Source organism: Ailuropoda melanoleuca, chromosome 10 (genome assembly GCF_002007445.2).
Source record: "Ailuropoda melanoleuca isolate Jingjing chromosome 10, ASM200744v2, whole genome shotgun sequence".
Taxonomy (NCBI): domain Eukaryota; kingdom Metazoa; phylum Chordata; class Mammalia; order Carnivora; family Ursidae; genus Ailuropoda; species Ailuropoda melanoleuca.
Genome location: NC_048227.1, coordinates 14315674 through 14343118, shown reverse-complemented (window position 1 = coordinate 14343118; position 27445 = coordinate 14315674). Strand labels below are relative to the sequence as shown.

The 27445-nt window shown below is 38.6% G+C and overlaps 1 protein-coding gene across 2 annotated transcripts in view; it reads left to right on the top strand.

Annotated features, from left to right (window-relative positions):
- Positions 1-27445, top strand: part of LOC100474580 (S-adenosyl-L-methionine-dependent tRNA 4-demethylwyosine synthase TYW1) — a 202451-nt gene that overhangs the window by 151640 nt on the left and 23366 nt on the right. For both annotated transcript variants that reach the window (XM_011234359.3, XM_019807649.2), the window contains exons 14-15: positions 18235-18345; positions 26385-26552. In XM_011234359.3, coding sequence (XP_011232661.1) covers positions 18235-18345; positions 26385-26552 — 279 coding nt within the window. The remainder of the gene's footprint in view (positions 1-18234; positions 18346-26384; positions 26553-27445) is intronic.

Here is a 27445-nt window from a genome sequence, read left to right as displayed (position 1 = left end):
TACCCTTCTTCCAGGCTCATCTTGCTGTCATTCCAGATTCACTTTCTTATGAGTCAGTCATGAGCTAGAGTTCTGTATACACAGGCACATCTTGTCACTGTTAAGCTTTCCAGGGAGGAAATTTTATAGGCTTACTTCATGCACTTAGTCACCTTCTAATGACTCATTCCCCCCCGCCCCCCACCCAGAGCCAAGTTTAGGCACAGGGAGGTTAATTCGTGGGTTAAAACAATCTGAACATTTCTTAACTATAAAATGTTTCCATTTGGACAGTTAATTCCCCAGGAAGGGAGCCTTTAGTATATAACATTTAGGGCTTCAATTCATGCATTGTTCCAAGTAATATTTCTGGAGAAATAGATCTATAGGATTTATTGAATTTAGGGGTGTATGGTTTCTGGCCATTCCATATTCCTTTCAAATTTACTTTCAGTAGTTCTGCCAGATGTGTTTTGGCTATATTGAGATAGCCTCCTCATCCCATCTTCTGTACACTTCGGATTCAGGTGTTTCTGTTTGTGTCTGCTGCAGGATGATGGATGGACCTTGCCTGTGGGAACATTGCCAGAGATTTTACTTTTTTGTCAATATCCGCAGTCATCCGAGTCGATGTTGTTGCTTCGGTGATTGGAGTCTGTGTATGCACCCTGGTGTAGGCAGTAACACGATCTGCTACTTATTGAGTTTTATGACATTGTTTATCTGACTTGTATTTACTCTTCTGTTGATAGGCTGTGTCTCTCATTCACCTTGTGGCAGAGGCTTTGGACTTCAGAGGTTCTGTCACGTGGAAAGTAGAGAGAGTGGCCCTATGATTTTTGTGCTCAGCTCTTTCTTCCTCTAGAAACCTTAGCATTTATTTATTTTCATTTATTTTTGTTTTGTCTTTATTCTTTATATTCTCTCTCCCTTATTTATCTTTTCTTAAAGATTATTATTCTCATTCCTTTTCCTTGCGTTCCCATGTTGTAAATTTCTGTATTAGTGGTTCTCAGGGCACAGGTCATTTTCACACAGTGAAAACTGTCCTGTTAAAATGGCAGTGGAGCCACGTCTTCCACTTTCTTCCAGCGTCCAAAGGATGGAGAAACAATGCTCTATATTACTCTTGGGCTTTTCTGAAGTGTAGATATTGCTGCCTTCTTTTAAATCCTCTAATGGGAATTTTTTCCCCCCTGCTATTGGGTATTTATTTACAGTCTCTCCTTCTGTCATTCAGCTTCCAGTGCTCTTAGCCTCCTTTGTCTTTTGCCTTTTGCACTTCTGAACTTTCACTTCTTGTGGGTCCTCAGGAGATGAACCCCTTTGCGTATATGTCTGTTTATGCATTATAACACGTGTCTGCGTGTGTGGTCTCTTCTGTATCTATACGTAGAGCACACATACGGTTTCACCCTCCTCCTACTCCTTCACACAGGCAACATCTTCCTGCATATTAACCATGTTGCCAGGAGAATGTCAAGCCCTTCTTTCTTTTTTGCTATTGTAAGTAACTTGTAGAGGCACATGGCTCTTCAAATTCCGGGCATGCGCTGTCTCGTATTCCAGTGGATATGCATGGTCTTCTGAGGCTCTGCTGAACCCAAGGCAAATCTCTTTCTGTATCATTTACTAAATTTCTGGTCCTTGGGCAGGAGAATTTAGTTTAAGCCATCTGCTATAATGGATAGTTGAAATCAGGAATATCAAGAGACTATTAAGCTGATTCAGTCTCATCTCAAGAGTCAGTACTACTAAAAAGTGTGTGTGTGTGTGTGTGTGTGTGTGTGTGTGTGTGTACATGTTTTCTGATCCCCCAACTTTCATTATATTTCCTTCCAAGCCTCTTTTATGTCATTAATAATACCATATATGTACACTTTTGTCTTTAGCCTTTAAAAAATTTAACACTATAACATAAAAATTATCCCTCATCATTAAACATTCTTCTAAAACCAGTTATTCTCAATAGGAACAAGTACAAAAACACAAGTCCCCCTCCCCATTTCCTACCCCTTTCTGAAAATCACATCTCTATTGAGCTCTCTCTCCTTTTGTTAGGAGTGTGTTTCTCTGCTATGTTAGGATTCATAACCACTGCTGTGAAATATCATCTTTAGTGTTAAATAGCTATGTCATAAATCATCTTTCTCTTTCCTGGGATTGAAGCTCTTGAGGGTTTATAATATCTCATTATTATAAATAAAGCTGGAATGAACATTCTTATTCATCTGTTTTTGTCCACAATTTTTATCATTTCCAAAGGTGAAAATTTTGGAAGTGCAATTATTGGGTCAACAGATGTGAGTATTTTTCAGGTTCTTTAATCATGTTGCTGTGTTACTTTCCAAGGTGTTTTTACTGAATCCTGCCTTAACCATCAGTGAGTGAATATGCCTGTCTTGCTAAACTCTAGGCAGCACTGGATATTGCTGTTTTAAAAAATCTTTGCCAATCTGATAACCCAAAATGGTACCTCATTACTGCTTTGATTTGCATTTCTTTGATTACTAGTAACTCAGTACCATATTTTAGGAGACCATTTTATCTTGTTTTGACACAGCTTCAACTTGAGTTCGTCTTGAATTGCAACTGTCAAGATAAATTGTTGAAATTAAGAGCTGTAGTCCTGCGATATAATAACCTCATCCAGAATATGTAGCACTGAAACCTGCCTAATTAGAAACAACAGAATTCTGTCTAACTCACAGTTATATATTTTTAAACTTTTTATTATAGATTTTTAAAACACGTAAGAGAAAAGAGAATAATAGAATGAATTCCTGTGTAACTGTGATCTTCACTTTGACAACTATCGGCAGTCTTCATTTCTTGTTTCATCTGTCTCTCCTGTGTTTTGGGGGTGGAGGAGGCATTGGAATATTTCAAGTCAAATACATCTATCGACACTATCCATGAATACTTGTGTATATAACATAAAGGGCTTGGGGAAAAAATGAATGCCTTTTCCCAGCATTTTGCATATATTTCATCTCTCATAGGATTTATTATTAGAGTATATCATCCTTACAGAAAAGTGCACAGAGCTTAAGTGGACGGCTTGGTGAATTATTATAAAACGAACACACCTCTGTGTTCAGCAAGAAGCTTAAGAAATACAATTTTAAGAACACCTTCACAGTCACCCTTCTGCACCATTCATGTTTCCTCCTGGTCATTAGCCTCTCTTTGTTCTAAAAACAGTCACTGTTTGACTTCTGACACTGTAAGATAGTTTTCCCTGTTTTTGAACTTTATAGAAATGGAATCATACAGTACAGAACTGACCCTTGAACAATGCCGGGGTTGGGGTGCTTGAGCTCTTGTGCAGTTGAAAATCCACGTATAACTTTTGCCCCCCAGAAACCAGCTACTAAAAGCCTGCTGTTGACCAGAGGCCTTACCCATAACATAGTCGATTAACACGTATTTCGTATGTTATATGTATTATGTACTGTATTCTTAACAATGAAGTAAGCTAGAGAAAGGCAAATGTTAAGAAAGTCATGAGGAAGAGAAACTACATTTATACCGAACCATAAAAAAGTGGATCTGTGCAGTTCAAACCCTTGTTGTTCGAGGGTCAACTGTATTTTTCTTTACAGGGTTGTCAGATTTATCCATGATGCTGCGTGCAGTTGTAGTCCCTTCATTTTCATTGTTGTATTTCATTATATGAATATGCTACAGTTAATCTGTTTTACTGTTGAGGAATAGTCACATCGTTCCAGTTTTTGGCTATCATGAATCATTCTGTTAGTAATATTCCTGTGCATGTGTTTTGCTATATGTATTTGCTCATTAATGTTGGCCGTGTATCTAGAATTGCTGGGTCATTTGGTACGCATGCACTCACCTTTAGTAGGTCATGCCGATTTCTAAAGTAACGTATGAATTTACACTCCTAACAGCAGCGCGTACCAGTTGTTTCGCATCCTTGTCACCAACTGGTTTTGTCAGTCTTTGTGGTGGTGGTGAAACAATATTTTCTTGGGGATTGAATTTGCATTTCTATTCACTGGTCATTTAGATACCCTCTTTTGAGAAGGATACTTGCTTCAGAGTTAGTGTTCTCTGTCCTTAAACCATAAAAACCATTCTTATTCAAGGCCATACAGGGACATTCATGGCTTTTGTTGATATTTCTTTTGCATTTGTCTTTTTTTCTTTTTTTAAAAGATTTTATTTCTTTATTTGACAGAGAGAGAGAGTGAGAGAGAGAGACAGAGACAGCCAGCGAGAGAGGGAACACAGGCAGGGGGAGTGGGAGAGGAAGAAGCAGGCTCCCAGCAGAGAAGCCTGATGTGGGGCTTGATCCCAGGACTCTGGGATCACGCCCTGAGCCAAAGGCAGACGCTTAACGACTGAGCCACCCAGGCGCCCCAACATTTGTCTTTTTTCTTATTGGTTTGTAGAAGTTATTTATATATGGTAGCTATGAGGAAATGTCTTTTTTCAGTCTATGGCTTGTCTCTTTCTTTTCTCATATCTTTTGATAAGGAGAAGTTGCTAATTTTAATGTAGTCTAGCTTAATCAGGCTTGCTTTTCTGTTGCGTGTGTTTTAAACTGTTTAAGAAAGTCATGAAGAGGGGCTCCTGGGTGGCACAGCGGTTAAGTGTCTGCCTTCGGCTCAGGGCGTGATCCCGGCGTTTATGGGATCGAGCCCCACGTCAGGCTCCTCCACTATGAGCCTGCTTCTTCCTCTCCCACTCCCCCTGCTTGTGTTCTCTCTCTCGCTGGCTGTCTCTGTCTAATAAATAAATAAAATCTTAAAAAAAAAAAGCCATGAAGAGATTCTTATTGTCTAAATTATTTTGGTTATTTTTCTTTCACATTTAGGTCTATAATCCATTAAAGAATTTTTTTAAGTGTGGGTGCTTTTAACCCCCTACATGAACATACATTTCACCTGGCACTGTTTATTTAAAATACCATCCTTTTCTACCTTGTTCTGTCGTGTCAATTTTGTAATAGATCAAATGTCCATAGTTGTTGCTCATTTCTATTTTTTGTTGAGATTTATAATGGATAATTGACATATGACATTTTGTAAGTTTAAGGTGCGTTCATTTGATACATTTATGTAATGCAATATGATAACCATGGTAGTGTAAGCTAACACTTCCATCACATCCAATAATTATCTTTTTCTTTATGGTGAGAACATTTAAGATTAGTCTCTTAGCAACTTTGAAGTATATGATGTAGGATAGTGTTAACTATTAATCACAGTGCTGTGCATTAGATCTCTAGAACTTTATTCATCTTGTAACTGCAAGCTTGTACCCTTTGACTAGTATCTCTCCAACCACCCCCCCAGCCCCCAGTAACCACCGTTCTACTCTGTTTCCATGAGTTCAGCTTTTATAAATTCCACATATAAGTGATATCATATAGTTGACTGTTAAACATCATAGGGGTTCAGGGCATCAACCCCCTGTGCAGTGGCAAATCTGCGTATTAACTTTTGACTCCCCAACACATATTTTGAATGTTCTATATATTATACTGTATTCTTACAATAAAGTAAGAAGGAGAAAAGAAAATGTTACTGAGAACATCAAGGAAGAGAAAATACATCTACAATACTGTACCTATGTGCCCTCTGAAAATCCATGTGTAAGTAGACCCACATAGTCCAAAACCATGCTGTCCAAGGGTCAGCGAGTTGTATTTGTCTTTCTCTGTTTGATTTACCTCTCTTATTATAATGCCTTTGATGCCCATTTTATCCATTTTGTCACAAATGGGAATATTTTATTCTTTCTCATGGGTGAGTGATAGTCCTGTGTGTGTGTGTGCGCGCGCGCACACCACGTGTTCTTTAATTGTTCTTTATCTGTTGATAGACACTTAGGTTGTTTCCATATATTGGCTGTTTTGAATATCCTGTTTTCATTTCCTTTGGATATATACCCAAAGATGGGGTTGCTGGATCGTATGGCAGTTTTATTTTTTATATTTTGAGAATCCTTCATACTGCTCTCCATAGTGACTGTACCAATTTACATTCCCACTAACAGTTCCCTGAACCCCAAATCTAGAAAGGGTTCTCTTTTTTCCACATCCCTGTCAACACTTGTTTTCTAAAGATAGCTATTCTAACATGTGTGAGCAGATATCTCATTGTGGTTTTGATTTACATTTCTCTGATGTCAAGCATCTTTTCATGTACCTGTTGGCCATTTGGATGTCTTCTTTGGAAAAATGTCTGTTTCAGTTCCTCTGCCCATTTTAAAATCAGATCGTTTGTGTATTTTTGTTACTGAGTTTGTAGTTCTTCAGATATTAACCCTTTATCAGAAAATTGTTTGTAAATATTTTCTCCCATTCCATAGGTTGTATGTTCATTTTGTTGATGATTTCCTTCGCTGTGCAGAAGCTTTTTAGCTTGATGTAGTCCCATTTGTCTGTTTTTGCTTTTGCTGCTTGTGCTTTTGTTGTCATATCCAAAAGTCATTGCTAGGATTAGTGTCAGAGAACTTTTTCTCTGTGTTTTCTTCTAGGAGTTTTATGGTTTCAGGTCATAATGTGTAAGTCTTTAATCCAATTCAAGTTAATTTTGGTGAGTGTTGTAAGATAAGGGTCTGTTTCCATTGCTCTGTACATGACTATCCAGTTTTCCTCTCACCATTTATTGAAGAGACTGTCCTTTCCCCATTGAGTATTCTTGGTCCCTGGTCGATTATTAGCTGACTGTACATGCATGGGTTTATTTTGGGCTCTCTGTTCCATTGGTTATTTTATTTTATTTATTTATTTTTATGTAAAGTTCGATGATTCATTAGTTGCATATACCACCCAGTGCACCATGCAATACGTGCTCTCCTTACTACCCGTCACCAGCGCATTGGTTTATTTGTCTGTCTTTATGCCACTGCCATACTGGTTTGATTACAACAGCTTTGTAGTAAACTTTGAAAGCAGGAAATGTGAGGGCTCCAGCTTTGTTCTTTTTTCTGAAGATTGCTTTGGTTATTGAGGGTCTTTTGTGGTTCCATACAAATTTTCAGATTGTTTTTTGATTTGCTGAAATTCCATTGGAATTTTGATAGGCATCACATTAAATCTATAGTTAGTTATGGGTATTATAGACATTTTAACAATATTAATTCTTTTGATAGTTCGAAATATTTTATGAGTATTTCATCTTACATTAATTTCTGCTTTTATTTCCCTTTTTTCTTTCCTATATATAGATTACCGTTCACTTTCTGACTTCCGGAGACGCTTATAGATGTTCAATCTTTTTCTTATTTTTATTTATTTATTTATTTATTTATTTATTTATTTTTTATTTATTTTTTTTAAAAGATTTTTTTTTAATTTATTTATTCGACAGAGATAGAGACAGCCAGTGAGAGAGGGAACACGAGCAGGGGGAGTGGGAGAGGAAGAAGCAGGCTCATAGCGGAAGAGCCAGATATGGGGCTCGATCCCACAATGCTGGGATCACGCCCTGAGCCGAAGGCAGACGCTTAACCGCTGTGCCACCCAGGCGCCCCCTTTTTCTTATTTTTAAAATTGAAATATATACATATTGCATGGTGCATTGGGTGTTATATGCAAGTAATGAATCATGGAACATTTCATCGAGAACTGGGGATATACTGTATGGCGACTAATATAACAAAATAAATATTATTTTAAAAAATTGAGATATAATTCACAGAGCATAAATTTACCTTTTTAAAGTGTATAAATTCACTGGCCTTTAGTTTATTCACAAAGTTGTGCAACTGTTAGCATTTTTTAATTCCAGACCATTTTAATAGTGTCTGGCTTCTTTTGGTTAGCATAATTGTTTGGAAGATTCGTTCATGTGATTGCTTGAATCAGATCCTCATCCTTTGTTTTTCTAGCTGAATAGTACTCCATCGTATGGATATACTACATTTGTTTATCCTTTCTTCAGTGATGGACATTGGGTGTTTCTACCTTTTGGCTCTTACAAATAACAGGCTGTGAATATTCACGTTCAAGTTGTAGTGTGAACCTGTGTTTCTAATTCTTTCAGGCGTATCTGCCTAGGAATGGAATTGTTAGGTCTTACGGTAATTGTATGTTTAACTTTTTGAGGGACCGCCAGACCGAAGCATAAAAGTTTTTCATTTTGATGAAGTTCAGCTTATTTTTTTTTTCATTTGCTGTTTGTGCTTTTGAAAGAGTTTCATTGTCTTAGCTCTTACATATAGATCTTTGATCAATTTTGACTTAATTTTCATGTACAGTGTAATGTAGGGGTTCCACTCATACATTTGCATGTGAATATCCTGTTGTCTCAGGACTGTTTGTCAAAGACACTATTTTTCCTCCACTGAATGGACTTGACATGCCTGTCAGATCAATTGTCTATATATGTGTGGGTTTACTTCTGGACTCAGTTCTATTCCATTGATCCATGTGTCTGTTTTTATGCCAATATCACACAATCTTGATTAGTATAGCTTTGAGTAAGTCTTGAAATCAGGAAGTGTGAGTCCCCCAGGTTTGTTCTTTCTCAACGTCATTTTGGCTCTTTGGGTCCATATGCATTTCTCTGAAAATCAGCTTCCCCTGCTGAAAAATGGGCAGCTGGAATTTTGACGGGATTTTTTAAATTTTTTATTGAGATGAAATTCAAATAACATAAAGTTAACCATTTTATTTTATTTTATTTTTTTAAAAGATTATTTATTTATTTATTTGACAGAGAGAGAGAGGCAGCCAGTGAGAGAGGGAACATAAGCAGGGGGAGTGGGAGAGGAAAAAGCAGGCTTCCAGCGGAGGAGCCTGATGTGGGGCTCCATCCCAGAACGCTGGGATCACGCCCTGAGCTGAAGGCAGTTGCTTAACAACTGAGCCACCCAGGCGCCCCATGTTAACCATTTTAAAGTGAAGAATTCACTGGCACTTAGTACAATTCGTGATGTTATTCAATTACTACCTCTACCTAGTTCCTGAACATTTTCGTCATTCCAAAATAAAGTCTTCTATTCAGTAAGTTGTTACTCTCCATCCTCCCTACCCAGTTGCTCACAACCACAAATCTGCTTTCTGTTTCTAAGGGTACACCTGTTCTGGATAATTCACATAAATGAATTCATGCAGTATGTTATCTTTTTCATTCCTGGGATAAATCCCACTTATTCATGCTGCATAATATTTTAATATGCTATTGGATTTGGTATGATAGTATTTCATTGAGGATTTCTGCATTTATGTTCATAAGGGATACCAGGTGTTTTCTTGTGACATCTTTGGTTCAAAGGTAATATGGCCTTGGAGGAGTTCAAAAGTGTTCCCTTTTCTCCTGTTAACAGGATGAGTTTGAGATGTATTCTTGAAACGTTTGGCAGATTTCACCAGGGAAACCATCTGTTTCTGGACTTTTTTTGGTTGGGGGTTTTTTGATTACTGATTTAATCTCTTTACTTGTTATAGGTCTGTTCAGATTTTCCATTTCTCTGTGAGTCATTTTTGGCAATTTGTGTGTTTCTAGGAATTTGTCCATTTAATCTAGGTTGTATCTAATTTGTTGGCATACAGTTGTTCACAGTATTCTCTTATACCCCTTTTTATTTCTGCAAGGTTGGCAATATTGTCTCCACTTTCATTTCTGCTTTTAGTTGTGTCTTCTTTCTTTTTTAGTCTAGTTATAGATTTGTCAATTGTGTTGATGTTTTCATAGAACCAACTTGAGGTTTCTTTCTTTTCCGGTGTTTTTCCATTCTCTCTTTTAGTTCCGTTCTGTTCTCATCTTTATTATATCTTTCTTATTTTTTGCTTTTATTTTAATTTGCTCTTCTAGATACTTGAGGTGTGAACTTAGCTTAATGTTTGAGATCTTTTGTTTAATGTAGGTGTTTACAGCTATTAATTTTTCTCCAAGCACGCTTTTTCAGTTTTTCATAAGTTTTGGTACATTGTGGTTTTATTTTTATTTATCTCAAAGTATTTTCCATTTTCATTTTTCCTCTGGCCCATTGGTGTGTAGTGAAAAATTAATTTTACGTAAGATGTATGGCTTTTGCCCTTGGCTACTAGGAGATACCTCTTGATTCTTGGAATGTCCTACCTAATAGGAGTATCTTTGTTTGCGTGGGGGCTTTGACCACTGGACAGCCTAGAAATACGATTTATGGTGGAGGCTTTGGAGCCTTGTTAGTTTCATAATTAATTCAATTACTAGTTCTAATCTTCAAAGGAACTGATAACTAAAAGTATGACCCTGAACCTCCAGCAGGGTCTGGAAACCCAAGTTTAGCCATGTGGGCAGTATGTGATAGAGCTCCAATAAAAACTCTGGACACCAAAAGCTCATGTGGGATTTCCTGGTTTGACAGTACTCCTGGTGAGAAATTGGCTATTAATCTTGTTGAAGATCCCCCTGTGTGTGCCTGTTGTTTGGTGCATATATGTTTATAATTGTTATAGCTTGATGAGTTAACCATTTTATCAATGTGTAAGGACCTTTCTTGCCTCTTGAAACAATCTTCTACTTAAAATCTATTTTGTCTGATAATCAGAGTACAGCCACCCTAGCTCTCTTTTGGTTACTGTTTGCATGGAATGTATTTTTCCTATCCTTTCACTTTCAACCTATCTGTATCTTTGGATCTAAAGTGACTCTATTTTGTAGAAAGCATAGAAATCTTTAATTTTTGAAAGAAAAATCCATTGTCTTTTAATGGGTGAATTTAATCAACTTATGTTTAAAATGATTATTGATAAAGACTTGTATGATTTTATGTCTTGCATCTTTTTGTTTCTCATTTCTTCCAGTATTGCCTTTTTTAGTTTGATTGATTTTTTTCCAGTGTACCTTTTGATTCCCTCTTCATTTTCCTTTTTGTATATTTTTTTAGTTATTTTCTTTATAGTTATTCTAAGACCTTTAATTTATAACAGTCTAGTTTGACTTCTGGCTAAATTAACTTTAATTACATCCTATACAACTCCAACTTCCTCCTTTATGTTGTTAACCTCACAGATTACATTTTTATATACTGCATGCCTGTTTAACATAGATTTGTAGTTACTTTTTTATGTAGATGTCTTTCAGATCACATAGGAAACAAAAAGAGGAGTTACAGACCAAAAATAGAGTAATACTGGCTTTTATATTTATCAATGTAGTTGCCTTTATTGGAGTTCTTTATTTCTTCATATGGTTTCAAGTTACTGTCTGGTGTCCTTTCCTGTTGTTCTGAAGGACTCCCTTTACCATTTCTCGTAGGGCAGGTCTGCTCACAGGAACTTCCTCAGCTTTTCTTCATCTGGAAGTGGCTTAGTTTCTCCTTTATTTTTTGAAAGACAGTTTTGCCAGGTATAATACTCCTGGTTGATAGTTTTTTTTCTCTCAGATGTTTTATTGTCATCCCACTGCCTCCTGACTACTATGGTTGGTGATGAGAAATATGAGAAATTGGCTGTAGATCTCATCAAGGACCTTTCATATGTGATAAGTCACTTCTGTCTTGCTGCTTTCAAGATTCTTTTTGTCTTTTGACAGTTTGATTATAATGTGTCTTGGTATGGGTCTCTGAGTTTATCCTTTTTGGAGTTTGTTGAGATTCTTGGATGTGTAGATTTATGTTTTCATCAAATTTTTGAAGTTTTTGGCCATTCTTTTTTAAATATTCTTTTTGCTGTTTTTTCTTCCCTCTCCTGAGACTTTTGTAATGTGTGTATTAGTACACTTCATGGTGTTCTGTGGATCTTTTAGAAGAAACGTAAATAATAAACCTACAACCTTTCTCTTCCTTTTTGGGAAGTAAATGTTGTTAGTAGCTTGATGAGTTTCCTTTAATGATTTCCTGTTCAATCAGATTTTCTTTACTGAGTTTTATAGCCTTGTCTTTACCCTCTTTCCTTGGTCTACGTTTTCAGTTGTTCATTAAGGTTGACATTGAAATTAAGTTGGCTACTTAATTTATTTTGAGATTAATTCTATAACAGTTTTCCTGCTTATCTTTGAATGTAAAGAATGTTTCATTTGGTTGCATCGTAAGTTGTATCTTTGAATTTATTTTCTCCTTCTTTGTTTATTTGACTTATCAGATTGACACATTTTGTTTTGTCTCCCACAAGTAGTATAAAACTTAGTTTAAAGCCATTTCAATAATAGGTATGGTTTCTAAGGAGTTTGATAGATTGCCCAGTTTCTAGGAGAGGTATTAAAATATTCCTTTGTTTTTAGAAACAATAGTCATCAGTGAGGAATTGTTTTGATTTTGAGGTGTTTTTGTTTTGTTTTGTTTTAGCTTTAAGTCATTCAATTCAGAATTAACTTTCTGGGGGCGCCTGGGTGGCTCAGTCCTTAAGCGTCTGCCTTCGTCTCAGGGCGTGATCCTGGAGTTCTGGGATTGAGCCCCATGTCAGGCTCTTCCGCTGGGAGCCTGCTTCTTCCTCTCCCACTCCCCCTGCTTGTGTTCTCTCTCGCGCTGGCTGTCTCTCTCTCTCTCTCAAATAAATAAATAAAATCTTAAAAAAAAAAAAAGAACTTTCTGATGAGCATGCAATGTGGTCAATATTCACTTTGGTTTTTGTAAATTGAGGAGATAGTGCAGAAGACAGCAGCGGTGGAGTCTTACTTCTGCCGGTTTCCTGGCTCCTCTGCTCTTGGTATTACTACTGTTGCTATTTTTTTCTGACTCTGGCTTTGTTCACTTACCAGAATAGAATGTAAGTTATACAACAGACGACACTTCGCTTTGTTCCTTGTCATATCTCCAGCACCTAGAATTGCGCCTGGCATAGAGAAGGACCCAATGACTATTGGCTGATGCCTATGGAAACAAATGAATCTGTGGAGCAGCTGTGGTGGTGGTGGTGATGGTAGCTGAAATGTAGTCATACCTTTCGTTGTGCCAAACCATGTTCTGAGTCCCTTGTTTTAGTGCTTTTAATTCTCCAGTAACACTGCAGGATGCTGACGATTACTCTCCCATTTTGCAGAGGCACAGGAGGCATGCCTGAACTCACAGTCGACTCCAGAGCCAGAGCCTAATTGTTACTCTGTGGTTCTTTCTTCATCTTATACTTTTTCCTCCCTTCTCCCGTCCTTCCTGACGACTCAGGCCTTTTCTGCCCTGTACTGAAACCTTTTCTCCCTCGGTTCCCTTTGATAAACATTTAACATTTACCTTCAGTATTTTGACCTCAGTTTTTAGTCCATGTGTTTTCAGTTCATGTATTGCTTCTCTCTAAGAAACAACATAAGTTAAAACACAAATTTAAACTCTGTCACAAAGATCTGGTCTAAATTTTAGAGGTGAACATCTAGGTCTCTTGCTAGAGACTAGCTACATTTGATGTGATATTACTTTTAAATATCTCCCCTCCCTCCCCCATGTTACTGTGTTTGTACCACTGGGGCAGGTCGGGGGGATCTTAGACTCTCAAATTTAACAGAAAATACGTGAAATTATAATACGCCAACATCTTGACACTTTTGACAAATCACATTGAGATATTTTACAAATGACATTGAACACTAAACAGCACGTAGCTAAACTGTTTGCCTGAATTAAATACCTTCATCCTCATTTTTATATTCTGTGGTATCACACTATACACCTGTCCCTACCAGATAACATGCCACATTCAGAAAATTCTGCAGTAATAACCATTCTAGTGCCTGTGCAAATTACAAGTACAAAATACCCAAACTGGAAAAAAAAAAGTTCAATTCAAATGAAATGAATACAACCCAGTTTACACTCTCATTTTTTTTTCTTTTTTAACAAAAAGAAGGGTAAAATAACTTGCAAAGGAAATTCCAGCTTTCACCTTTCAAGCACATCTGCACCCAGTTTTTGTTTTAATCTAACCTAACTAGTCTGCCACCCTTTTGTTCTTCTAGAGACCTTAGGAACTGCTTTAACAAATTTTAAACAGACTATAAATAAAGTCTCTGAAATGATTCCATTGAGCAAGATCCCTACAGACACAGCAAAACCCAGACTGTGAAGTTGATAATTTGAAAAGAACTAATCTAATCAAGTCCAATAATACTCCTTTTCCAGTAACCCCGTAATGCTTCTCTTTGTCTATAGCAATTTGATTATAAGTATGCTATAGATAAAAAGGTATGAAAATTAGTTATCTCTGCTTATCAGGAGATACGAAGAAGGTGAAAAGGAAAGCCATACAGTGTGTGGAAATATTTCTAAGACATTTATAATAACCCTCTTGTAGCCAGAATATATAAAGAATTTGAAAAAAAAAATCAGTTGGAAAAAGACAGCCCAAAAGAGAAATATTTAAAATACTAGGACAAGTACTTCACAAAAGCCAACATCCAAATGGCCAGAAACATAATCAGCTTCTTTAATAATCAGGCAAATACAAAATAAAGCAATGCAAGGGTGGCAGAATTTAAAGACTTAACAGCACCAAGTGTTGTGAAGAAGAGAAACAGCTGGAACTCTGAGACACTGCGGGTGAAAGTATGGTGGAATGACTTTGGAAGCCGGGGCTGGCAATATCTGCTAGAATTGCACGAATACACATCCAGTGACCCAGCATTTCTGCTCTGAGGTGCATCCAAGAAAAATGTGTGCTCTCGTACATCTCAAGAGTTAAGTATAATAACGCCGATGGCAACGTTATTTTGTGAGAGACCCAAACTGGCAAAAAACAGACAGCTTTCCCTAGCAGTATATTCATATAATGGAGCGCTAAATGGGAATGAAAATATCTGTACAGCCACGTCCAACAGTATGGATAATCTCCCAAATGTCAAATTCTGTGAAAGAAGCCAGACCTAAAAGAATATATGTCGTAATAGCATTTCATACAGTTTCCTAAAACAGGCAGAATTAAACTCCAGTGTCATAAAAGTGTAACAGCATTGTTTTATAACAGCTAAAAAGTAGGAATGATCCAAATGTCTATCAGTGGGGGAATGGTTGAATGAATTGTTGTATACTCAAATAGTGGAATACTGGATAACAAAGAAAATAAGCCAATGTGAACATCCAGTGACATGGATGAATTTTATAAATATGTTGAATGACAGCAACAAGACACCAAAGAACAATGGTTCCATTTATGTAGATTTCAAACAGGCAAAAATCTAAACCTGTAATGTGAACGTCAGGATATTAGGTGTTTTTGGGACAAAGGGAGCCAGATGGCAGCTGAGCAATGGGTGTTTTCTTTATGTTAACCCCTTTAGCTACACATACATGTTTGATATACATTTCTCTTTGTGTGTTTCATTTCACAATTTTAAAAGGTTTAACAAAGCGAGAGAGAGCTGTACTATTTGGGTTCACATCCCAGCCTTGCTGCTTTCCAGCTGCGTAACTTTGGGAAATTTATTCAGCAGCTCTAGACCCCAATTTCATAACTGTAATGTGGAGATAATAATCAAACCTATTTTGTAAGATTTGTTGTAAAGATTAGACAAATACTGGGATCTTCGCTATGATATTAAGCACTTAAAACAACAGCTGGCATGTGGTAAGTGCTGAGGAATTGCTAACTCCTGCTATTGTTACTGTTGGTATCATTGCCAGTTTATTTGTTCAAGGGAATTTTAAACTCCCACTGGAGTTAACATTATGTTTATAAATCTATCATGACTCTCCGTGTCAGTGGGTTTTTGTTTAGGTCCCTCAGAAAAGTTTATTTTCTTGACTGTCCTTGTTATTTCACAAACTAATTACTAGGTATTTCATAAATGTGTTTTATAATTGTAAGTAGAATTTTCCTTGCTTGCATTTCATAATTGGTCTTTGCTGGCATCTAGTAGCTAATACTGTTTAGGATTTACTGCTGTCAGTCTGGATTCTAAGTTCTACATGAATTCATGCTTTTTATCCTGTGTAGGACCCCCAATTTACACAGGGTAGAAACTGAGAACACGGGCACCTGGGTGGCGTTAAGCGTCTGCCTTCAGCTCAGGTCATGATCCCAGGGTCTTGGGATGGAGCCCCATGTTGGGCTCTCTGCTCAGCAGGAAGTCTGCTACTCCTTCTGCCTCTGTGCTCTCTCTCAAGTAATTAAATAAAATATTAAAAAAGGAAAGGGAGGGAAGAAAGAAAGAAAGAAAGAAAGAAAGAAAGAAAGAAAGAAAGAAAGAGAAAGAAAGAAAGAAAGAAAGAAAGAAAGAAAGAAAGAAAGAAAGAAAGAAAGAAAGAAAAAGAAAGAAACTGAGAACAGAGGGATAGAGGTAGCTAAGTATGTGGTCTTGGATTTGGTCTGGCCCCAGCACCCATATTTACCCCACTAGTCTATGCCAGGAAAGCTGTTCGTTTTTATACTTTTATTTAGTAACTGGCCAGTTTTCCTTAACATAATTTTTTAGTTGACTTTCTTAGGTTTCCAAGAAGCCAGTTATATCATTTGCAAGTAATTATTTTTTGTATAGTATCCCATAATTCTTGTTCCCTTGCCTTATTGCTTTGATTTTAACTTTCAGGGGAAGTGTTGATAAAAATAACAGAGTGGACATTCTTCTGTTAGCCTGGCTAAATGGGAATGCCTGTATTTTTTAAATGACTGAGAATGACATTGACTGTTGACTGGAGAATGTTTGTTCTTTCTTTCTTTCTTTCTTTCTTTCTTTCTTTCTTTCTTTCTTTCTTTCTTTCTTCTTTCTTTCTTCTTTCTTTTCTATTATGATATGTTATTCACCATACAGGACATCATTAGTGTTTGATGTAGTGTTCCATGATTCAGGAGAGTGTTTTCTTTATGTTAAGAATGTGTTTTAATTGTTTAGTTACCAAATGGTCTTCGACTTGTTTATTCTATTTTGTTTTAAAATTAGGGATGGCTTTTAAGTTATATCAACTATCTTTGTATATCTCTGAGATGACCACATGGATTTTTCTGTGTTGAACCATGTCATGAATCATCTTTGCATTCCTAGAATTTTTTTTAAGATTTCATTTATTTATTTTAGAGAGAGAGCATGAGCCCAGGGAGGGGCAGAGGGAGAGGGAGAGCGAGACTCTCCAGCAGGCTCCTCACTGAGCACAGAGCCCAACGCAGGGCTTGATCCCACGACCCTGAGATCATGACCTAAGCCGAAATCAAGAGTCCAACGCTCAACTGACTAAGCCACCTAGGCGCCCCACATTCCTAGAATTTTTAACATAGTGCCGAATCTTATTTGCTAAAATTTCTGTAAGATTTTTGTGTATGTAAGTACAAATAAGAGTGGTCTGCAGTTCTCTGCCATTTCTTTAGGTGAATTCTAGCTATGTAAGCAGAATCTGGAAGATTTCTGTCTTTTCATACATTATATACTGTATTTTAAAATAATTTATGAGAACATTTTATGGTATGGCTGCCTAATACCGTTCGTTAGTCTTTTTCATTAAAGATCTCAAGTGTTTCTTTTTCACTAATTACGGAAATCTTCAAACAGACAAAAAGTAGAGAGGTTGATATCATTTTGTTCATTTCTCACCTCACTTTGTTTTTCTCTCAAGTATTTTGAACCTTGATACTTAAAGCATAGATATTGCCTGGGAGCTTGCTGCAGATGGGTGTAATCACGCATACATAAGCACGTACGTCACATCACCCTTGCCACACACTGTTGGTTATAGGCAAGTCGTAGATCCTGCCCCCCACTCTTGCTTTAGGTTTTCAGCCATTATTAGTAATGTTCTGAGATGTTGAAATAAGGCTTTGAACATTTAAAAATTTGTCTTGGGTCCTGGAAGGGAGTGACAAAGTCAAAGTCATAAACTTTTTAAAGCCTTTGATGTCTGTTGTCTAATGGCTTTTCAGAAAACCAGTACTTCTTTTGGTTAAATGGTAAACAGGTGACAACACTGACAGTTCATAAATGTGCCTTTTCTGCCAACGAGATCATTAAATGATGAGAAAGCAGGAAAGAAGACAAGAGTAATTAGAAATTCCTATCCTAGACACTTGAATGATTGGTATCTGAAAGCCTGAAGGTTATTTGAATTAATTTTCAACAGTCTTAAACTATTTGGTCGATTTACTGTTCCTTCCTAAATCTAATGCAGTGTGTAGTTGTCAAGAAACATTTGGGTGCCTGATATAGTGTTAGAGATTATGAGTAAGAGAAGATACATGCTAACATCTGTGCCATTAAAAGGCTTATGGAAATCTTATTATATTGTGTACTTTTTTTTTCATCTTTCTACAAAATATAACTTGGACTTAGAAAAGTTCACGCTGAATTTCACCTTAGCTGGGTTCTCATTGAAGAAATTTGAAAAATCTTCTTAGGTGTGACTTCCACCAATTTAAATACAAGGTTGGCTTTTCCTCTGTTTTAGCAACAGCGTACTGTGTACAGACTGACTCTAGTGAAAGCATGGAATGTGGATGAACTCCAGGCATATGCTGAACTGGTATCCCTGGGGAATCCTGACTTCATCGAAGTGAAGGTAAGCTCCTGCCGGCCCATGGTGCTTTGTTGGCCACAGGGAAGTTAGCATCTTTTAAAACTCTGTGGAGGGTCCCAGATGTTTTATTTATTCATTCAGAAATATTAATCAAGAACCTGGCACTGTTCCAGGCATTGGGGATAATAACAGTAAAGACTAAGCTTTTGCTTTTAAAAAGCTTATATGTATGGAGAGGTAGACCGTCAACACAAAAAGAATAATTAAAGCTACATTGTGACATTAATATGCTGAGAAATAAAATAGCATTATAGTGAGGAATTGGTTGTCTTTAAACTTTTATTGTGGAAAATTTCAAACAGAAACAGAAGTAGAGAGACTGGTCTAACGACCCTCCATCTAATCATCGCCCGGCTTCAAAAGATAAAACTCCTGACCTGTTTTGTTTCAACTCTACCCCTACCCATTTTCTCTGCCTTACCTTTTTATTTTGAAGCAAAGCCCCACATTATATGACTCATCTGTAACTGTTTCAGTATATGTCTCTAAAAGATATACACTCACTTTTAAACACTTATTCAGAATACTGTTCTCACAACTGCACAGTAGTAACAATAGTCATTCAAGTATCAGAAATAGAAGGTTTTAAACTAGACCAATTATTTCTTCATATTTAAACAGTATTCGTGAATCTGGGTCCAAATAAGGGTCATTGACTGAAATTGGATTATTTCTCTCTTAAATTTCTTTTAACCTGTTCGTTCCTCTTCCCTGTGTCCCACCTCCCACACCAGTAATTTTGTTGAAGAAAATGGATCGTTTATCCTGCCTAGTTCCCTGTGTCTATATTTTAGATTTTGCTGATTGCATATTCCTTTGCCCCCTGGATTTCCTATAGATTGGTAGTTAGATCAAGAGAAGATTGATCAGATGTGTGTGTGTGAGTGTCTACATTTCAAGGTCGGTTGGTGGTGTTGTATTCTTACAGCAGGAGGCAGTGATGTCTGATTGTCTCTGGCCTGTTTTTGCCAGTGTTTCTTTGGGACAGATTCCTGTACGTGGATTTATGTGCCAAAGGGCAGATATTGTTTGGGTAGTATTGTGATTGGCTGTTTTAGAGTTCATAAGGAGGGCTTTTCTGAGGAGATGACTTTTTTACAACGGATTCCTTCCAAATAGGAAGAGGCCATGAAGTACACAAAGGCTTGGGGTCAGACCATTCCAGGCAGACGGCATAGGTAGTGTTCAGAGGTCCCATGTGATCCCAGTGGGACAGCTGGAGTTGGCAGAGACACAGGGTGAATCACAGAGGTGGGATGGGGCCAAATTCTGTTAGAACTTTCGAGCGAGAAAAGAACTGGTTTTTATATTAAGTTTAATGGTAAGCTTTTTGAATAGTAGGTATACTGGGCAAAGGTTTTAAGCTGCCGTGTGGTGTGATCTGATTTGTGATTTTAAAAGATGACCCTGCCGCTGTCGTGCGTGGATTGCAGAGGTTCAGAGTAGGAGTGGGTAGACCAGTGATAAAGCAAGAGATGTGGTGGCTGGGGGAAGGTCATTGGCAATATAGTGGAACAGAGTGGATGCACTTGGGATAAATTTTGCAAGTAGAACCAGCAGCCCTTGTTGCCAGGTGAGATGCAGGGAGTGAAAGAACAGAGAGAATCAAGAATAGCACCTGGGTTTTTGGCTTAAGCGATCGTGTGGATGTGGAACAATTTACTGAGGTGGAAAAGACCAGGGCAGCAAGTCTGGGGGTAATTTCACGAGTTCCGTGTCGGCCTCGTTCATTGGAGAGATCGTTTCAATATACAGGTACAGGTCCAAACAGGCCATAGTTGATATAAGCCTGGAGTTCTGCGGCTAAGACAGGGCTGGCTGTGGTCATTTGGAAGTTGTTGGCATGCCATGGTAGTTAAAGCTGTGGAGTGTTACGAGGCAGATGGTTTTTTTGGACAACTGAGAATCCATACAATGAGAAAAAGAGACTGGAAAGTCCACCCAGTCTCCGAAAGCTCCACGCTTCGGTGTATGTACATGAAGCGGTTGTACTCGATGTCGTTTTAGAGGATATTTCAGTTTCCCAGCTGTCTTTTAGTAAGTCCCGCTTTCCGTGGTGGTACCCTGGAGGGGCCGGGGAGGTGGGAAGAGACCAAATGTTGCCGTCTGAGCGTGCGGCATTACATCTCCAGTCAGGTCAAAGACACTCTTTTCTTTGAAATTGCTCTTAATTTTAAAAGGCTCCTCTTGGCAAGAGCTCTAATGATGCAGAGATGCAGACTGCATCTGCAGTGTGTGTCCGCTTAAGAAAACCTTGCCAGCCTTAGGGATTCATGGTGTTTTAATTTATGATTGAGCTGTTAAAGAATGCTGCGTCCAACGATGTTGCCATCAAACCTCTATTATAAAGCAAGTTGGCTGGATCACACGGTCACCTTTTTTCTCCCTCCCTCCCTCCCTCCCTTCCTCCTTTCCTTCGTTCCTCGTTTACAGAATAGAATCACCCAGTATTATTTTTAAAAGAAAAATGGCTACTTTGTAAACAGTATAATTCTCTGATGGGTATTTTTTCGTTGGACAAACTATTAACGTAGCTCGGAAATAAAGCCTTCTGTCCACAGCTGAGACGTTATAATGACATAGTCTCTTTCAAACAAGAGTTCCATTTTACTATTTTACTCTTGCATCCAACAGATATTTTTCCGCTCTGTCCATGCGCCAGGCCTCATCAAAGCACCAGAGATACCACATTTGTCGTGGATGTGTTGTTTGGGAAATGGATGGTCTTATTAAACAAGGCAAAGTCTACAGAAGTGAAATGAGCCACTGGGAGAGATCTTATTTAAAAATTCTTGGAGAAATATGTAATCTAATCTCAATTTTAACTGCCTTACGTAAATGATAAAATATAACCTAATAGATAACATTTTTCTTGGGGGAAAGCATGGTGGTGATCTGCTCGTCTCTTGTAGAAGGCCTAAGGCAGAAATGGCCTGCGTCGAGGACTGGATCACATGCTTTGTTAAAATCAGCTTTTATTTGTCTAGCAGGTTAATGAAGTATCTTCCTTTTAAACTAAAGCAGCAAAGGGGGTGTTTGCAGAATACAGTATACTTAGGAAGCAGAACAAGTTCTAGAATAATATTTATTTGATTTTTTTTTTAAGATTTTATTTATTTATTTGACAGAGATAGAGACAGCCAGCGAGAGAGGGAACACAAGCAGGGGGAGTGGGAGAGGAAGAATCAGGCTCACAGCAGAGGAGCCTGATGTGGGGCTCGATCCCATAACGCCGGGATCACGCCCTGAGCCGAAGGCAGACGCTTAACCGCTGTGCCACCCAGGCGTCCCTGATTATTTTTTTTTAACTGTATGCGTTTGGATATATTTATATATAAGAAAAGTATGGAAGGATATAAGACTGTTCACAGTGTTGTATTTAGAAGAAGAGCAGGGAAAGGCTTTAGTGATTTTATTTTTCACGTTTCCATGCTCTGTGGATTATTACAGTGAGTGTGTATTACTTATGTAATCCCAGTGATGGAAATGAAATAGTAAAGGAGGAAGCAGGCTTTCCTGTTCAATAGAGTCGAACTGTTTAACGTCTAAAAAAGCATTTTCATTATTGTTGTTGCCTTATTAATTAAAGTGAAAATTTTTCTAAAATGGAGGAGTTTTAAAAATAGTAATAACAAGCCCTCTCTGAAAAACATTTGATGAGAGCTAGCAATATGGTAGGCTAAGTCACCTCAGATCCCTCCAAAAACAAACACTTAGAAGTAACCGTGTTAAAATAAACATACTTTGGGGAGCATAGCCATCTGTCAGGTCCGTAAGGAAGTTCCTTTAGGGCTCGAAAAAGAGAGACCACCCTCGTGGTACCTCGGAGCTCCGATAGGGATGGGGGCTTGGGTCTGAAGCGCAGAATACTAGGCCCTTTCACTTCCAGTGAAAGCACAAATTAGGATAAAATTTACCCACTGACATAGAACGGTGCTTGGAAGCTTGTCCTTCGCCTTGATTAAAAAAAGAAGTCTCCCAGGGCCTGACCCTCACAAGGGCGTGGCATTAAAATTTTAATAGTACCTCAGGGTCCCATAAAAGCTCTGAAGATGTGAGATTGATCATACAAATTGACCCTAGGCTGGTGGTGGGCCTGGGGCTCCTTGCAGAAGCAAGCGCAGTACTTGTTCATGTCTTCTGTATTTTCCAGGCATGTGCGCGCGTGCATGCGCAGGTGTTTCTCCTGGTCCACACACACACTGGAGTCTTGTGGGAAATGGGGAGGAGCACAGCTTTGATACATTCCTGAAAAGTACCGCTGTAGCCTGGGCCAGGTTACTGAACCTCTTTGAGACTAAATTTCCTCAATATTAAAATTAGGCTTTAATAGGTTTGTTTTGAGAATTCAGTGGGATAATATATGCCTGGACTCAGTAAACGTTTAGATCACTTTTCATTAAGCACGTTTATTTAAACTAAATTAATAGAAGCTATTTCTTTATTATATGGGTTCCCTCTTTTCTTTCATTGCTAGTCTTATAAAACATTTTTCTGTTTTATTCCCTATGAATGAACGTATATTTTAGCTTCATAGAATTAAATAGGCCTTTATTTGCTACCCCAAGAATCTTAGTGATCATTATTTGCTTGCTTGCTTGGGAAAATGTGTTTCATGTTATAAACATCTGCCATATTGAGAAACTTTCATAGCACAATCCATTTGTAAATGAAATACTGTCTTTATATTTTCTCCCTCGCATTGCACCTTGAGAAAGTAAGTGCTCAGTAATTATTTGTTGTCAGATGATTTAAACCTCCTTTACGATTTTGGCACTGTAACTGTCTACAGAGCTCAATCCTTGCAGAGTACATTTTGTAAAACAAATGTCTTAGCCTGACCTCACTCCCTTCCTTTGCACAAAGGTAAAGAATATTACCAGTTATTCATGGAGCAGTCCCTAACTGGTGTTCATCAGTTGCTTCATAACTAGTCATTAAAGAGTCGAAGAATCCTGAATGAAGTGAATGAAATTTTATATTAGACCAGAATAGGGTTCTGGAGTTTAATGACACATAGAAGAATATGTGACTTGATCTTTAGGTCATTCAGCATAGGTCGGTTGGGGGTACAGAGAAGAGCAAGGTGCAGCCCTTCCCTCTATAAGCTCAGAATTTAGACAGAATTATACCAGTTATCTGGTAAAAGCTATGCACAGTAATGATGAGTTTGGTATCAGATGGAGTAGGGGTTCCTGAATAGAAATCAAAGACAGGGTGGAAAATTTAGCCAGGTAAAGACTGGATGCCAAGTGGGGCAATCAGTAGGAAGGCCTCGTGCCATGCTGAGACGCTTGGGCTGGGTTTTTGTGGGAAGAGCTGTTGAAGCATTTTTAGGATAGAGTGTCATGTTTTGGGTATGTTGTGCAAAAAGTCATGAAGACAACATTTCTCAACAGACTATAGGAGACAAAAACAATATCAGGAGTCTTTTGACACCCAGTCAGTTTAATTAAAATATCAAATAGTCAGACTGGCAAAATACTGCTTTTCCCACAGACCTTGAATCCTCAGGTAAACTGTCCAAGCAGCCAAAGACCTTACGGCCTCCGTGTCCTAGAGCAGAGTGATCCATCTGAAAGGCACCAATGGGATGGTGTGGGTTGTGCTTTCCACTACAAACCCAGACATGCATAAGCTGCCCTGTTCTTCAGGAACTTTCTTTGGGTCTGCTCGTCACTCAGCCTAGAGACTCTGAAGTGAGTGTTTTTCAGTTGCCACTTTGTACCCATCTGTTTTCTTGAGTTCATTCTTTTTTTTTTTTTTTTTAAGATTTTATTTATTTATTTGACAGAGAGAGAGACAGCCAGCGAGAGAGGGAACACAGGCAGGGGGAGTGGGAGAGGGAGGAGCAGGCTCCCAGTACAGGAGCCCGATATGGGGCTCGATCCCAGAACTCCGGGATCACGCCCTGAGCCGAAGGCAGACGCTTAACGACTGAGCCACCCAGGCGCCCCTTGAGTTCATTCTTTTTTCCAAGTTGTGAGGGGAAAAGTTGGTGCTGGTCATAGATGGGCTGGGGGCAGGGTGGTGGTAGGGTAAGAAGGTAGCAGACAGCTGTGATGTAGAAAAAGAGGCATTTTTAGACAATTTAGGTAAGGTGTGATCAGGAATGAAGTCATCGGTCTGCACCAAATGGAGCACCACAGAAGGGGGGCGTTAGAGCCTGACTGAGGGGGGCTCGGGCTTCCCTGAGGCCAATTTCTGCCCATAGCACTTCTGTCACAGAGAACACTGGGGCTCTGTGGTTGGCTCAGAAACTTGCTCTCACTGCCAACCCAGAGGATTTTGTCTGGGAAAGTGTCACGTGAAGGTGCAATAATATAGCCGTGGCATTCATTCTCTCATTGCCTTTCCAAACCAAGTCTGTGTTTAACATTCCATGATTTAATACTGCTGAATTAGGAAATATTGAAATATTTTCCAAAACCCTTATTATAAATTAAGATCTCACCTAAAACCTCTGTTTCAGGGAACTTTCTAGATATGAAAATAAATTCCTTTGTATTAGCTACTATGTACGTGCTTGTTCATATAATTCACATATCATAAACAGCACTTAAATTGAAATAAAGTTCTTTTTTATGACTAATTTGACCTACCAATTAATCCTTTTTCTTTTTTGTATACATTTGAGGAAATTTAGCACAGTTTTTCAGCCATACCTAAAGATTTTTGAAACTTACATATTTGCTTTTTTAAGTTCACCTAAATGTCAAGCTCAATTTAATGAATTCTGTAAATCATTGGGCTGATAGAGGAGATGCTCTTGTTTATGGCAGCTAAGCTGGGGCACCTCCAGTTTATGTTCGGCAAAGGTCATCTCGGTTTAGCGTACCAGTCATCTTTTTGAACAGCCATCTGGAGCCGAGTGTTTTGCAGAGCTCATCTGAGTCTTCGGCCAGCTCCCAGCTCCACCATCTGCAGGGTCACGGTCACTCCACAGTGCTCATCTGTGGGTTTTTCATAAAGTGGCACCCTGCCCCCTCCAGTCTGTGTGCGTGTGTGCATGTGTGCATGTCTGCACATGCACACGCACTCGCATCCGTGTATGTGTGAGAGAGAGTGTGAGTGGATGTCTTTTTATTTCAGTTATTCCCTCCTTAGTAGTAGCATATCTAGAATATTCAAAACACTTGTCAAGAAGTTTGTTCCTGGAGTATTTAAAGAGGCTACAAAGTTAAGATATCCTTATTATGAGTAAAGTGTCATTATGTAACTTACCAAAGAGAGAACTTAATTATGAAACTTCGGAGTCCTATATGCCCGGGCTGTCAGGGAGAGTTCAAGAGACTTAGAAGCCAGTTTACCTCCATTTGTATGACTCAGGAGTTTCTGGAGAGGTGAGACACATTCTTATAACGTGCAAGCGTGTGAATGGGATGTATGTATAGTCACAAATATATTTCGTTTGGCATGAATCTGTGTTTATAGGTATCCATTTATAAAATGCATTACAAAGTGATCTCCTTAAAGAATAATTTCAAAGGGATGCCTAGCTGGCCCTTTACAGGAAAACCTTACCAACCTTATCAAACGTAAACTGTACTGGAAAATGGGAGCTCATCTTATTTTCCCAGTGAATAAGATGTTCACTGAATTTTTTGGGTGTCAACCATGCCTCCATTATTGGTCTAGGAGATTATAATTCCTTGAAAAGTAATCTGTTACAGTGCACAAAGGGATCTGAACGAAAAGATACGTTATTGGTTCAAATACAGTGCTGTTCCCAGACAGCGTAGATTGTGACCCATGTAGCAGGGTACCCAAGCACTGCAGGGGCAGGGTGGGGAGGGCATTGGCCTGGGAGCTCCTGCCTACTTGTTTGAGCTCCTAAGCAGATTTTATCATCTCGAATTCACTATTACTTTCTTCATCTTTGCATTGGGTTGGATTGGATTGGATTGGATGGGGTGGAGTCGGGTGGATTATCTCTAGAAGCCTTTCCGGCTCTGCCATTCTTGCTCGATGACATTTAAATAGGTCTGTAATTATCTTGAACCGTTGTAATGCTTCCCCAGGGTGTCACCTACTGTGGAGAGAGTTCAGCAAGCAGTCTCACCATGGCCAACGTGCCCTGGCATGAGGAAGTGATACACTTCGTCCGTGACTTGGTGGATCTGATCCCTGACTATGAAATTGCCTGTGAACATGAACATTCCAACTGCCTCCTGATAGCTCACAAAAGGGTAAGAAGAGCTAGCTCAACGACGCATTCTTCTGTCTGCTCCTTCTCTTCCTCTTTAGTTTCTCCTCCCTTTGTTAGGGCAGGTATCTGCTTGTTTGCTACCTTTCCTGAAACAGACTTAAGGAAGCCCTCAGTGGGTATGTGGGTAACGATGTGGGAACAAAGGCCAAAGAAATATAGAAAAAAAAATTAAACTTCCTTACAACTTACAGCCCATTGACAAGTGCTTGAGACAGGCAGGGTGACCTTCCTCTAGGAACTCAACTGTCTCAATGTTAATATTTTGCTAAAGGCAAAAGGCAGCCTTAGCTTGACATTAGCCCAACCTCCAGGATCCTATAAGTCTTTAACATAGGAAATCCCTTTGGGAACCTCCTTTTTCTCTAACCCCCCACCCCCCCGCCCCAAGATATATGTTAGTAATCATCCTCCAAACATATGGCTCCCTGATATACAGCTGAAGGGTCTCATGACTAAGGTTTTACTAGACAGTAGTAAGTGACATTTTCCTAAAAGCAGCTAGCCCCTCAAGGTCCTGGAAACCTTGCTTCCAAGTTCCTGAGAGACTCACACCTCCCTAACCTCCTCCCAACTTGAAAATAGATAAACTCCTCACAACCCCAGTGCAGCTCTTTCTGCCCACAGGTCCTGTCCCTGTGCTTTATTAAAACCACTCTTTTTGCGCCGAAGATACCTCAAGAATTCTTTCTTGCTGTGGCTCCTGGACCCCAACATTTCACCTCAGATAGGATGGCTGTTGTTGAGATTAGATGATAGCATAGTGAGTTTTGTTAGACTCCTCTGCCTGGTTTTTTGTTCGAGTTCTCCATTACAAATGCTTTTGAAAAAAAGTGGACATGGGTGAACCCTGAGAACATTATTCTAGGCGGAAAA